General features: G+C 53.2%; 1 protein-coding gene across 4 annotated transcripts in view; it reads right to left on the reverse strand.

Moving 5' to 3' along the window:
- Positions 1 to 338: 338 nt before the first annotated feature.
- The window catches only part of PRKCD (protein kinase C delta), a 31,897-nt gene continuing 17,754 nt past the window's right edge, over positions 339 to 14,481 (reverse strand). For 3 of the 4 annotated variants that reach the window (XM_064274388.1, XM_064274389.1, XM_010589743.3), the window contains 16 exons: positions 13,842 to 14,041; positions 12,146 to 12,206; positions 11,792 to 11,954; positions 11,658 to 11,689; positions 10,433 to 10,518; positions 10,044 to 10,173; positions 9,231 to 9,331; positions 8,579 to 8,693; positions 8,269 to 8,369; positions 7,910 to 8,083; positions 7,505 to 7,596; positions 6,871 to 6,933; positions 4,953 to 5,091; positions 4,632 to 4,820; positions 3,874 to 4,002; positions 339 to 1,002 (listed from right to left, as the gene is read on the reverse strand). In XM_064274388.1, the coding sequence (XP_064130458.1) occupies positions 844 to 1,002; positions 3,874 to 4,002; positions 4,632 to 4,820; positions 4,953 to 5,091; positions 6,871 to 6,933; positions 7,505 to 7,596; positions 7,910 to 8,083; positions 8,269 to 8,369; positions 8,579 to 8,693; positions 9,231 to 9,331; positions 10,044 to 10,173; positions 10,433 to 10,518; positions 11,658 to 11,689; positions 11,792 to 11,954; positions 12,146 to 12,206; positions 13,842 to 14,041 (1,934 nt within the window). In that variant the 3' untranslated portion in view covers positions 339 to 843. The remainder of the gene's footprint in view (positions 1,003 to 3,873; positions 4,003 to 4,631; positions 4,821 to 4,952; positions 5,092 to 6,870; positions 6,934 to 7,504; positions 7,597 to 7,909; positions 8,084 to 8,268; positions 8,370 to 8,578; positions 8,694 to 9,230; positions 9,332 to 10,043; positions 10,174 to 10,432; positions 10,519 to 11,657; positions 11,690 to 11,791; positions 11,955 to 12,145; positions 12,207 to 13,841; positions 14,042 to 14,481) is intronic. The other variant, XM_003410055.4, reaches the window with a different exon arrangement.

Raw genomic sequence — 14,481 nt, forward strand, 5'->3', positions numbered from 1 at the left:
TCCGCTCAGGCCCTTCCAGGCCTTCCGCCTCTAGGTACTTTTGGACTGCCCCCTCACTCTCCTGAGACAGGCTATTTGGGCCTGGTCCCACCTCCTTCCATGACACCTCAGAGATATCCCGGGCTCCCTGCAGCCACCCAGAAAAGCCTTCTGCTTTAGGCCCAGCGTCCCAGGGCCCTAGGGCCCCAGGGCCACAGGAAATCCATAAATACAAACACATTTGCATGAAGGCCCGGAGTCTATGTCTGCAGCTGACAGCTCAGTTAGCTTCCGGGACAGAACTACCAGAAGTGAGAGCAGCTGCCACCAGCTTCCTGGGACAAACATATCCCAAGAGCTAGGTTGGTACCATTTCTTGTTTATTTAGACACACAAATAAAAGAGCCTGGTGGCTCGAATAGCTTGTGCTTTTTCTTTTTTTTTTGTCATATATATTTTTTAAAAAAAGATCAACAAATCACCAGTCCCCCACATGTTATCTCCCTACTGAGCAATATATACAGCCTATTAGATATATATATATATATCTTCAATAGATAACTACATTCAAGTAATGAAACACAGGATTTACAATTTCCCTCTGAGGGCAGAGGAAAGGCAAATTCACACACAGTTCACAGAGGCAGTACGACAAGACCCCAGCCAGGCAGAGCCAAGGCCCCTCTGGGAGTGGGAGGGAGGACCAGCAGCAGAAGTCACGACAATCACACTGTTGCTTATCGTGGGGGTGGGGGTAAGTGCAGATGAAGGGGTAGGGGTGCAGCCTGCTCTGCCTGGGTGCGCGCAGCACTGGCTGGCTGGGGCTTCCTGGCTAGGGCAGGTTGGGCACCATGGCTAAGGACCTCAATTTTCCAGGAGGTGCTCAAATTTGGGGTTCACAAAGGAGAAGCCAGCAAACGCCGTCTGGTCCATGGAGTCGATGAGGTTCTTGTCGCTGTAGGAGAGCCGTGCCTTCTCATTCAGGAACTCCTGGTCGAAGTTGCTATAGTCCCCAGGTGACTTCTACAGGCAGAGGACAGGGGAGGATGAGCACGGCCTAAGAAGGAGCCTTCCAAAATGCTCCTGAATTTCTGAGAACTACCTCCTAAACACCTTGGACCCTATCCCTAGAGCCAGAATCCCTTGTTGGGTTGGGCCAGGCCAGAACTGTCCTTATTTAGGAAAGAAAAGGGAGCCTCTAATTGCCTCTGTGAACAGCTACCTCCTTTGCCATGAGACCAGGAGAATTGGATGGTGCCCAGCTACCATTAATGAACATTTTGATCAAAGATTCTACAAAAAGTAATCCTGATCAAAAGGGGGAAAATGCAGAATAGAATTTAAAATTCTCATGGAATCCAGACTTTTTGTAGTCTTGGAGGTTGGATGAAGCCCTGAAACTATTGCCCAGAAAAAATCTTTAAACCTTAAGCCAAAAATATTCCCTGAAGTCTTCTTTAAACCAAACAATAGTTCAGCTTAACTAGTAAGGAATGTCTGTCTTGAGCATTGTGCTTTTTTAAAGAACTGTCCACAAGGGATCCAACTGACAACAGCAACTCAAAGGATTAGATAGGAAACTTAGGAAGAGTGAGTTTACGTTAATGGGGAAGGACAATTCGGAAAAGGAGGGGGAGGATGACTGTACAACTGAAAGAATGTAATCAACGTCACTGAACTGTACATGTAGAAACTGCTGAATTGGTGGCTGTTCTGCTGTGCACATTCTCAAAAATGGCAACAAAAATAAGAAATTATTAGAAAGAAAGAAAAGGAAGTCTCTCTCAAGTACCTGAGAGGAGTCCAAGGAGAAAGGCAGATGTTGCTCCCCCAAGGGGATGAGGGGAACAAGCAGGGAGCTCAGGGCCTGGATAAGGAAGGGTGGGGATTCTCCCTAGCAGGGGCTAGCAAACTACAGCCCGTGGGCCAAATCCAGCCTACCACCTATTGTTGTACAGCCTGCAAGCTAAGAATGGTTTCTATATTTTTAAATGGTTGGAAAAAATAAAAGAATAAAAATATTTAATGGCACATGAAAATTAAAAGAGATCCAAATTTCAGTGTCCGTAGATATTTATTAGCACACTGCCATGCCCATTCATTGACATACTGTCTATGGCTGCTTTGAGACAATCTGGTCTGGAAGCCCTAAAATATTTATCATCGAGCCATTTATAGGAAAAGGTTGCTGATTCCTACTCCTCAGGATATAATGAGGTGGTAAGAGAGAGGTCTGAAACTGGTGGCCCTAAGGCCAAACCAAACTAGCCACAACAATCATTTTGGCTAGCATCTGTTTTTGCTTTTTGGGGTTTTTTAAAAATAACTTATTTTTTATTTGTTATTGTTGAGAATATACACAGCAGAACATACACCGATTCTACAGTTTCTGCATGTTCACTTCAACAACACTGATCACATTCTACAAGTTGTGCAACCTTTCTCACCCTCCTTTTCTGAGTTGTTCTCCCCCGTTAACATAAAATCACTGCCCCCCCAAGGTTCCTATCTAATCTTTTGAGTTGCTGTTGTCAATTTGATTCCACATAGTAGCTTTTAAAACAGCTAGCACCTGTTTTAAAGACATTTGAACCACTATTTTAAAATTGGCCAAACTGACATTAAGAAATCCAGATTTCTGGCTTCTTTTGAAAACTGGCAGAGCAGAGCAGCCCTGGGCTCATCTCCTTGCATGCCCACTCCGGGTGCAGAGTACCCTTTGGATGGTTTGCTACAGACCCTCCCACTCCCCACTCTCAATTGCTCATCAAGTTTTTCTTAGTGCAGACACATAATTCCAACCCTGTCTCTATCAAAAGTGAGATGCTACGTGATTTCTTACAGCCAGCCCGGCCTGTTTCACACATGTGGTTAGTTACTTGCGCAGCCTGGGAGGCATTCGAGTTTGTGATCCCCGGTGTAGGGGAAAGTGCTCTGTAACCTCAATGCACCAAAGTGGGGCACGTTACACAGGCTGCCCAGTGGGAACGGCATGTTCAGGTGGAGGAGGGGAAGCAAAGGAGAGAAAGAATGGGCAGGGGAACTGTGATCAGAGGAGTCACGGAGCGAAGGCCACAGAGTCCCAACTTCTTAGGCATTCAGGGTGCTCTGAATTCTGGCTCCAACCCGCCTTTGCTCTCCTGCTAGTCCCTGGGGGGGCCTCTTTAGATTCTGGGACTTTGCGTAAACCATCCTTCTCTACCGGAAATGCGTCCTAGCTCTCCTATGTCTGGAGTAATCTCACCAGCCTTGCTCACGTTCCACCTTTCCCGAGGGGTCTCCCAGACCCCATCTCATTCTCCAGATCCTGGGCTCTTGTTGAAAGACCCCCCCCCAACACACAACAGCAGCTGGTCATGTGTGGCCTTGTGACTTCTCGTGTACTGTTGTCTTGTATCTCAGACTATCACCAGTGTGCGAGTGTCTTATCTCTCTGACTAGCAGGGGACTTCTCCAGCTCTGGGACCAGGTTTCCCACTTCACTGCATGGCCAACATAGTGCCCCACCCCCAGCAGGCACTGTGCAAACAGTTATTGGAAAATGGATTGGATGGATGCGTGGGAAGAGGGAGCAAAGGCCTTAACTCCAATTCTCAACGCACAGTCCCCTGTACTAAAGAATGCATGTTAAACAAGTGTCTGGATCTCCAGTCCCTAGAGCCATCAATGTCTGTTGAATGACTAACTGAGCGAGGAGACAGAGGGTGAGAATACAAGGGCAGAGGCAGTGACTGAACATGCCAGGGCAGATTGGGGGAGTAGGCTTACTGGAGGAAGGGAGAACAGGGAACTGTGAGTGACACAGAGGAGAGATGGGCGAAGGAGAAGCCCATCCCAGCGGGCAAGGCAGGGGTAACATGGGTGGGCGGCCCCACCCCAAGCAGGCTCACATACCACTTTGGGCTTGAAGGGTGGCTCCACCTGCCGCTTCTCCAGCAGAGTCCAGTTGATGGTCTTGAAGAAGGGGTGGATTTTGATGTTCCCTGTCACTCCCAGCCTCCTGGGTGGGTCCCGTTCAAACAGCTGCAACCCAGCAGGGGCCCTGGTTAGTACCCAAGGGCCATGGGAAACTGAAGCCTTAGCAAACCCCCAGCATGCCCAAGTGCCAAGATGGGTCTAGCACAGCCTGGGAAGTGCTGGGGCTGAGCAGGGCCTCTCTGGCCTGCTGTGCTCCCAACTTGCTTGAAGACAACAGGCCCTGGGGCTGGTGGGACTTGTGAGTAAAAGCAGTGCCCATTTGTTGAGTGCTTACTATCTGCCTGGCACAGAACTGAACATCATAGTTATTTTCTCTTCCCTACAACTCTGTGAGACAGGTTCTCTTATTATCCCCATTTTGTAGATAAGGAGACAGACTCAAGAGAGGCCAAGTGACCTGCCCAAGGGGTCACCAGCTAGTCATGGGCAGAGCCAGGGTTTGGCCTCAGGACTGTCTGTCTCCTGACCCTGAGCTTTTACTCACCATGCCAGGCTGACTGAATGCACGGCACTCAGATAGGAGCTGCTGGGGGCATAGTGAGGGAGCAATACTCACAAAACGTTGGGACTGGTACATCAGCAAGGCTGCCACTGCAGAGCCAGAAAGCTGCTGGCATTCCCGGGGCCCAGTGTCTGCCACCCCTGCTCCATCCCACCCCAGTCCAGGGTCCCACCTTCTCCAGAATGTCCTTGGACTCCTTGGTAATCCAGCGGGGGTAATGTGGCGTGTCCACACGGATGGACTCGAAGAGTTCATCCTCATCGTCACCGTGGAAGGGAGACTGGCCAATGAGCATCTCATAGAGAAGGACCCCGAAGGACCACCAGTCCACGGAGAAGGAGTACTTCAGGCCCTGCAGGATCTGGGGCCAGAGCGGAGAGGAGCCGTGAGCACGAGCCTGGCCAGGACCCCTCATCCTCCAGGCCTCAGCTTGGACGCAAGCCCTCCCTGACCCACCCTGGTGGACTGGGGGCCAGAAGGGTGCCCAGCTCACCTCGGGAGCAATGTAGTCAGGAGTGCCACAGAAGGTGCTGGCCCGGTTCTCCCCAAATACGTTCTCCTTGCACATTCCAAAGTCAGCAATCTTGATGTGGCCGTCCCGGTCCAGCATCACATTGTCCAGCTTGAGGTCCCTGAGGGGAGGGGGCAGGATAGAGAGACATCAGAGGCCCATCCACCTCCTCCCCAACCACACCACTCGTGTCCCCGTTCTCAGCCTGGAAATCCAGGACTCTCCCCAAGGGTGCAAGGAAATGATGAAGAAGCAGCAGAAGGGGAAAGAAAGGCAAAAACATGTGCTTCCTGAAAGCTGCCTACTGTGTGCAAATGCTGTGCACACACTGAGCTATTTTCCCAAATGCAAAATGAGGCTTGGAGAGGTGGCGTCACTTGCCCAGGGTCTCCCAGCTAGCCAGTGGCAGAGGTGGCCCTCGGGCTCATGTTTGTCTGACTCCACTAGGTAAGAACGATACCTATTTTTGAATAATTAGCTGTTTAAGTAGATAATGTGCACTCACGGTAACAAGCTAAAGTACTAGAACAAGGCACAGATTGCTGTCCCTCATCCTCTGCCCTCAACCCCCAGGCCCTCTTCAGAGCAGTCCTAGACGTGTACAGGCACATCACAGTGTGCACCTCATGCCCAGGCCCTCTTCAGAGCAGTCCTAGACGCGTACAGGCACATCACAGTGTGCATCTTATGCCCAGGCCCTCTTCAGAGCAGTCCTAGACGCGTACAGGCACATCACAGTGTGCACCTCATGCCCAGGCCCTCTTCAGAGCAGTCCTAGACGTGCACAGGCACATCACAGTGTGCACCTCATGCCCAGGCCCTCTTCAGAGCAATCCTAGATGTGCACAGGCACATCACAGTGTGCACCTCATGCCCAGGCCCTCTTCAGAGCAGTCCTAGACGTGTACAGGCACATCACAGTGTGCATCTCATGCCCCACCTTTTTAAACCTCCTCCAAGATTCGACACACACTGTCGCATCGATTGGTTTTTCACCATGGCATCATTCCACATCAGCACCCGGAGCTCTGCTAGGATTGAACCACAATCTATCACGCGATAATTTATGGAAACCGGTCCCTAATGGTGGATATTTAGATTGCTCAGATGGGGCTTGAGAGCAAGACTGCCTGCTCTAGGAAGAGCTGGATGCTGCCCTGGTACCATTACTGATCGTTTTGCTCAAAGATTCTATAGAAGAACACTGATCAAAATGAGGAAAATGCAGAATAGAATTTCATATTCTCATGGACTCCAGACTTCCTGGAGCCATAGGCTGGATGAACCCCTGAAACTACCACCCTGAAATAATCTTTAAACCTTAAGACAAAAATATCGCCTGAAGTCTTCTTAAAATCAAACAATATTTTAGCTATACTAGTAAAAAAAGATCTGCCATGAGCGTTATGCTCTTTTAAGAAGTATCTATATGGGATCAAACTGATAACAGCAACTTGAAAGATTAGGTAGGAACCCCAGGGGGTGGTGAGTTTATGTTAATGGATGAGGAGTAACTCAGAAAAAGGGGATGAGAATGGTCGTACAATTTGCAGAATATAATCAATGCCAATAAATGCTACATGCAGAAAAAAAAATACTAAAGCGGAAGAAGAAAAAAAAAGACTGCCTGGTCCGAAAGGCAGACGCTGTAGCAGTCAGTGGTGCCCACCCCCACCCCTGGGGCTGCCCATCTCAGAGTACAGGCAGGGAGCCCCCGGGCCCTGGCACTGTGCCAGCCTCCGTGGAGGGGCCACAAGGCATTCTAACACTGGACTGGGAGGTTTCGGTAAACACCCAACTACAGACTGACTCCAGGCTGAGATGAGGCCTGGCTCAGAGCATTCAGAGGACATAACAGGTTGCAAATTCCTTCCCTCCCGACACCTCCCTGACCCCGCACCTGTAGATGATTCCTTTGCTGTGGAGAAACTGCAGGCCACAGAGGATCTCGGCTGCATAAAACCTGAGCAAAAGAGACAAAGTGTTCTGGGATTTCTGCCGGCCAGCCTTTGCTTCTGCCCATGCCCTCGCCCCCACCCCCAGCAGCAGGAAATGCTGCAAGTAACTCTATGGGCAACCTGTGTCTGATCACGCACATCTTGTATTAGGCAAGTGGGGGCTGGCAGCCAAGGCATAAAAGAAAATTACAAAGGCAAAACTCCAAATGAGAGAATTCTCTCCTTGATCATAAGAAGGTGTGCACTCATACAGATAACGCACACACAGAAGCTGGGGGAATGCAAATGGGGAACACACACAGGGGTCCCATGTCATGCAAGTCCGATCACCATCTGAAAGGCTGCTCTGGCTGTGGCCCAAGGAGGGGACAGGACCCTGTGTGCCTGGGCTGTGCGCGTGGCCAGAGCTTGCTCACACACATGGCATCTGGCATGGTGGGCCCAGTGTACCCCTAACCCCCACCCCCCCAGCTCTAGCCCAGGCTGGCTTCTCCAGGGAGAGGGAAGAAGGAACGGAGAGTAGACTGGCAGTGGCTCCGAGCCAGATGTCCCTTCCCACACAGGGCCCTCACGTACGTGGCGCGGTAGAGTTCAAAGCGGCCTTTGTCCTGGATGTGGTACATCAGGTCCCCCCCGTTGAGGAACTCCATCACAAAAAACAGGTGGTCCTGGGGTGGGGGAGGGTGGGAGGCAAGAGGATGGCAGGAATCTCCCTCAATGAGGGCCACTGGGGGCAGGCCCCAAAATAAAGTGGGGGAGACAGTCCCTGGGCTGAGGGGGACAACTGCCCTGGGGTAGGTGTGAGGTGGGAAGACACGATCCTGCCTTAAGTGGTCTCAGAAGGAAGACAAGACCCTCCTCTAAGGAGTCTGGGGGGAGACACAGCCTTGCCTTGGAGAGTCTTCAGGGAGATATTGCCCTGCCTCTAGGGGTCTGAGGGGGGATGTGCCTGTGGGCAATGGCAGTGGAAGGGATGGTCACCTTGGTCTGGAAGGTGCAGAACAGATGGGTGAGAAAGGGGTTCTCCCATGCGAGTGCCAGCACCCGCTTCTCCACCATGGTGCACTCCACGTCATCATCAATCAGAACCACGTCCTTCTTAAGGGCCTTGATAGCGAAGAATTCCTTTTTGCCCTTCAGCTCTGCAAGCAGCACCTGGTGGGTGGGCAAGGATGGACAGGGTGAAGGTGAAGCAAAGGCCAGGGTGTCATGGTCCCACCTGTAGACTCCTAGCCTCCGCCCACCTACCCAGGAAGAAGCCAGGATAGGGCTGGAAGCAGGTGTCCCTCGGCTCCTGAGTCCAGTCCCTTGAGCTGCCTCAGGGCCACACAGCCCCTCACCTTTCCGAAGCTGCCTTTGCCCAGGACCTTGTGGAAGGTGAAGTTCTCAATGGTACACCTGGTGCTGCCCTCCCAGATCTTGCCATAGGTCCCGCTGTTGTCTGCTCGAGAGATGGTGGCTCAGACTCAGGCCCCTGCCTGGACGACTCCCCACCCCTTGGGTCCATGAGTGAGCTGGGGCAAGGGGCCTCCCTCCTCAGGAGTGTTGCCTCCTTCCAGGTCACACTTGACAGTGGGAAGGAGGCTGGGCTCCATCCTGTGCCCTGGTAGGGAGTGGGGGCTTTGATGCAAGAAATGGGTCCAATCTCACCTGGGCCATCATACCCAGAAAGCCCTGGCTTCTTCTCGAAACTCTGGTAGATCCCAACAGGCTCTGAAGACCCTGAATCCGACCTGCGGGAGGATCTCTGGGGAGGGGCCAGAGACTGGGGGCGGTTAGACAGTCACGCCACTCTCAGAACCCCTAGCCCAAAGGGAGGATCCCTAACTCTAACTCCATGCTCAATACAAATGGGGGACACACACATTTCTAGTGGTCTGGAAGGCATTGATTACAGACCAAAGTTTTGTAAACTGAACTCCACCTTCCCAATGACTGACTTTGTAGATTTTTACGTGTTACCTTCGTTTCTGATTGATTCTAAAGTTTTATCTTAAAGTTTTGTGGCAACCCTCAAGCCCTACCCATACCCAAAAACACATACATTCTGTCTTGTAGTTCAAAATATTCCAGCAACCAGCCCTGAGGTTCCCTAGGTCCATTGTCAAGTAAACAACTGCTTGGATAACTAATTTCTCACAAGAACAAGCCCATCTCCCTCTGCTGCCTAATTCTTGAATTAGGATCTTTCAGAAGTGGGGTCCTGAGTATAAACCACCCTACCCCAACTATGGTTTCCCAGGGAGAGCATACGTTCCTACCCTACTGACCTGGGCCCAGGGTCCCCATGGGGCCTGCCCACCTGGCTGACTTGGTTCAGTGCCTCAGCCAAGAGCTTCTGGTTGATACCGCAGAGGTTGGCTACCTTCTTCTGGCACTTGTGGTGTACATTCATGCCACAGTCTACGTGAGGGAGAGGTGGGGCAGTCAGAACTGCAATCAGGACCGGGTGAGGGCAGCGAGGGGTGGAGGAGGGAGCAGGAGAAACGAGGTGGGGTCTGCTGGGTTTCCCATCTTTAGGAAAAAAATGTATCTGAAGCCATCACGTGCACTTTCAGTATTTCATAATTTAAAGAAGAAAAAGCAGAAGATATGGGATCTAATTCTAAGCCCTCCAAAGAATGTCTGGGCTGTCTCCAACAAGTAACTTCCCTCAACGGGTCTCACATTTCTCATCTGTAAGACGGGAGCCAAGTGAAGCATGGGGACTCTGTAGGGGGTAGTGGGGATCGGCGTTTGCTGAGCACTGGCTGCTGTGTGGCAGGCTGTGGGCAAGCACTTTCTGTGTACCTCTCCTTGCCCCTCACAGGGACTCTCCAGGTCCAGGCCCATCCCCATTTTACACCTGAGGAGCCTGAGGCTCAGAAGGGTGAGGACGCCTGTCCAGTGGTTACACAGCAGGTAAATGGCAGTGCCAGACCAGTAGGGAGGGCCACAGAGGCCTCACCCATGTGACATCCCTGAATGAGGTACAGACAGGATTCCTTAGGGCAAAGGCAGCATTAGTTAGCTCAGTATTAGAGTTAGTTAGCTAGCTGGTAGGAGTTTAGTAGGTTCGGGTGAGCAGGACCCCAGCTGGGTGCGCCCCTCCCGCCCAGCCCCAGATGGCACACACCTGCGCACTTTAATCCTTGCTTCACCAGCCCCCAGAGCAGACTGCCACAGTGGTCACAGAAGGTGGGGCTCATGTAGTTGTACACCTTGAACCGGTGTGGCATGTCAATGTTGAAGCGTTCTTTCTGGAACTGGGGTGGGGGTGGGGTCATAGATCAAGGGTCACATGTCAGCTCTAGCTCCTACCTGCCCCCAACCTCATGGACAGTCAGATGCCCAAGAAGGGTCCACTGGGGACCGGAGGTCAGGAGCCAAGGCGGGAGGAGAGGAAGGGTGAAGAAAAGTAGGAAGGGAGAGTGAGCCCCACAAGGAAAGCCTGGAGAGCCCAAACCCCTCCCACCTAGCCAAGCCTCCCAGATGCCCAGGACCCTGCCCTGGGACCGGCCTCACCATGGTGTCCCGGCTGTTGGCCGCGGTACCAGTGCACCGGCCGATGATCTTGTCGATACATTTCTTGTGGATAGCAGCATTGCATTCTTGAGGAGGCACCGGACAAGAAGGGGTGGGGAAGGCACAGGGAGGGGGCAGAGTCTATGAGCTGGTGCCTGCTGGCCCAGTCCAGCCCTCAACACAAAGCCACCGTTCTCTTTGACAGCCCACACCCTCACCCTTGCAGCAGCCTTGGGCCCGAGTGGGGTTTCTCTCTCCTCCCGTCAGCCCTGGCAGTAGGGGCCTGGGGAGGATGCGGCTGGGAAGATGGGCTGGTCTGAAGGGTCTCAGAGACTGGGGAGAGCTCAAGGCCTCCTGATGGGCAGGGAGGTAGGCAGAGGTGAGGGGCAGGGAGCATTGGAGTGAGGACAGCTGGAGGTGGGAAAGCCCTTTTCCTATGCCCCAGAACACCAAATAGCTCCTAAGTCCTCTCTCCTTGAACACACACACAGACATGCCCCAACAGAGACACCTGTACACACATACACAGCACGTGTAATACTGACAATAGCCTGCTCATATTGAATGTTTACCACGTGCCAGGCACTAAAAATACAGCCTTTATATATTTTATCTCTCTTGATCTTCACAACGACTCTATTAACCCCCTGAAGCACAGAGTAAGGTCACACACCTAGGCAGTACTAGAGCTGGGATTCAAACACAGGCAGCCTAGCTCCAGAGCTCGTGTTCATAACCACTGCCCCACACCATGCTGCACCCGCGTCCACATGGAGAAAGGTATCCTCACGTGTGTATCCAGAGACAAACACATCGAAACGGGAGAACGTGTGCAGCCAGTGGTGTGCTAGTAAGTGCCTGAATCACCGGCTCTCTGGAGGAAAAAAGCACTGGCCAATTTCCATGGTGTAAATACACCCATCATGGCTGATTTCAGGCTACCAATGTGACCTCACTGAACACAGAGTTGAGAATAGATACAGAGAATTGGCTCTTGAGAGCAGGAGTGGGCTGGCTCCAGCTGAATGCAGCTATTATACATACATATACACATACTCTGCCATGGAAAATCCCGTGTACGCATGCGCAAGCACACACAGCCCCTTGTCCAGACACACGGTCCCACCACAGACACAGATATTCCCGTGAGCACACAGGCGCTGGCCAGCACGTGTGCACATGGGCACACAGGTGTGCATACAAACCCAGCTGTGGAGACACTTACGCCTGCATTTGTAGCCTTGCTTGTTGAGACCCCTGAAAGGCAAATCCCCAAGACAGGGTGAGTGAGGGGCAGACCCTGGTGTCAGGGCCTCCCCTGGCCTGCGCCGCCCCCCAGCAGGCTCAGCCAGCCCTCACCAGACGAATTCCTTGCACACAGAACAGAAGGTGGGTTGCCCAAAGAAGGTGGCAATGAACTCGTGGTTCTTGATGTAGTGGATTTTGGCCTGTTTGATGGCTCCACGGCGGTTCATTGTAGGGAACTTGGCCTCGTCCTCACCCCGAATAGACTGCTTGCAATCTGGGGGCCACAGGGTGGTGAAGTGAGTCCCAGGCCCTGGGAGGGCAGCATCCCTGCAGTCCCTCTCCAGGTGGCCCTGGATAGACTGCGATGGGGGCTGCTTCCCCAACCCTGGCCTTGGCTCTGGCTCTGAGCCTGGCAGGGTGGACCTTAAGTTCCCAGCTCAGGTGGTGGTTGCGGGGGGGTCTTACCCACGTCTTCCAAGAAATATTGCACTGACATCAACACCTTGGCCTGGGGTTGAAGGTCCAGCTGTGGGGGTGAGGGCGGGGGGGACAAGAAGGTCAGCGAGGGCGGGCCTGGGCCAGGCTAGACTCAGAACCCGCCCCCATGCTTGGTCCCTTGAGGCCAAGCCAGGCCTGGCAGCCTAGCCGGACACCTGGCTGCCCAGTGTGGGCAGGGCCCCACCCCTGAGCCCCGCCCCCCACCCTTCACCCAGGGTTATTATTACATTTAGGGAAGTGAAAGGATCCAGCCCACACCCAGCCCGGCCACATGGCCCCGGGAACAGAGTGGGAAGGAAGGGAAACTCCCCACCCCCAGCCCCTGCTGCCCCCCCAACAAGGACCTCAGAATGGAGACACCCTGACCTCCCATGTACACATGCAGGGAGACAGACACACATGCATACTAACACGCCCTATGCTGGGTCTCAGGCTTTATTTTTAAAAGCTTGTCTTCTCTATGAAGCCCTCCTTGATTGGCCCCTCTGCTCTGCATTTCCAGTCTCCTTGGAGCCCTGGCGACACAGTGGTTTAAGAGCTCGGGTGCTAACCAAAAGGTCAGCAGTTTGAATCCACTGGCGGCTCCTTGGAAACCCTATGGGGCAGCTCTACTCTGTACTATAGGGTCGTTGAGTTGGAATCCACTCGGTGGCAACTGCTTTGGTTTGGTTTTCACAGAGACTGGGCACTCCTGCTCCTGAGCGCAGGACCCAAGCCTCAATTCCCTCCCGTCCCCCAGAACCAGGCCTGGTGGCTGACATTCTCCCTTGGGGGAGTGGAGAGAAAGCACAGCAAGGAGCCCAGGGTATCCCTGCCTGCCCAGGGATGGGTGCAGCCCTGTGTCAACTTCTTTCCTGCCCCAGCCCCTTCACCCCTCGCTGGAGGCTGACCAGAGCCACAGATGGTCACAGAGCCTTTTCCTGCTGAGGATTCTAGCTGCAGAAACCCACACGTAACACTGGAGGCGGGATGTGCAGCCAACACAGGCATTCTGGGGTCACCTGGAACTGTGCCACACATGGCCACGCAGACACATGCATGTGCGTACCCCCAGCTTTGGCACATGGGTGGTGGGCAGGGCCATCAGCATCAGCCATCCTCTTCTCCTAGCTCCTTGCTGTTAAAGATCATAACTGCTGTTCTCAAATGCCTGCCTAGGCCTGGGGTATCTGTGAAGGTTCCACAAAGAAGTGGGACAGCAGGTGTCTCTGTGAAGGGGGACTAGTGGCCTGGTGTTAGGGCAGGGATGCGCCCTTTTATACAGTTTGAAAGCTTCTACCATATACACAGCCTACCTTTAAACACTGAAAGGGAAAAAAGTAATGGCAAGAAGGCTGGCTCTCTGTAGCATCCACCATGTGCCAGGCTCTGTACTAAGGTGTTTACATCTAGTTCAGTCCATCTGAACAACAGACCTGAGGCAGGGACTTTTATAAGCTCCCTTTTACAGCTGCAAAAACAGAAGCTCAGAGGCTGAGGATCTGGGAAACTACAGAGCAGGGATTCGATCCCAGGCTCTGTCTGCTGCAGAGCTGCCCTCGTGGCCAGCACAGGGCCCGACCCTGTGGCCGTGCTCACTCAGCACAGCAGCGCACACACGCACACACACACACGCATGCACATGCACATACATGCACAAGACCGTGGCCCGCATGCTGCTCACCCAGAACTCGGCCTTGCCGTTGTTCTTCTTGCAGCGCTCGGCCAGCACCGACACGCCCACGGTCACCTCGGACACTGGGTCTTCGGCCGCCCGCATCAGCACAATCTGGATGACGCGGCCCTCATAGATGTGGGCGTCAAACGATGACTTCCACTCAGGATACATGGTCGGCTTCTTCTGCACCAGTGTCTTCCCTCGCTCTGCAATGGGGCCAGTCAGGCATGGTCAGGGTGGGCCCCTCGGTCCCTCCCTAGACCTCCCACAGCCTTCAACCCTGGCAGAAACTGACTGGCTCTCCCTCCCTGAGGGACCCTGGGGCTCCCCTGTGTCCTTGGGACTACTTTGTTGACCTCGCCAGCCTCACCTTTCCCATGACACACTCCCATACGCTGGGCTGCCTGCAGCTCCCCCAGGGCACCTTGTTAGGCCCCACCTCCAGGCCTTGCTACTACGTGCCCTCTCCCTGGGACCCTTTTCCTTCAGCCCCACTTGGAAGCCACCTTCCCTCTGTACTCACTCAGTGAACACGTGCCAAGAGCCCCCCCGACCCCGTACCAGCCATGGTACTGGAGGCAAGGAATGTGGCAAAAGAAAAATGGGCCCAGTGCCTATTCTCCCAGAGCCCCAGTCTCAGACAGGG

Source organism: Loxodonta africana, chromosome 22, assembly GCF_030014295.1.
Source record: "Loxodonta africana isolate mLoxAfr1 chromosome 22, mLoxAfr1.hap2, whole genome shotgun sequence".
Taxonomy (NCBI): domain Eukaryota; kingdom Metazoa; phylum Chordata; class Mammalia; order Proboscidea; family Elephantidae; genus Loxodonta; species Loxodonta africana.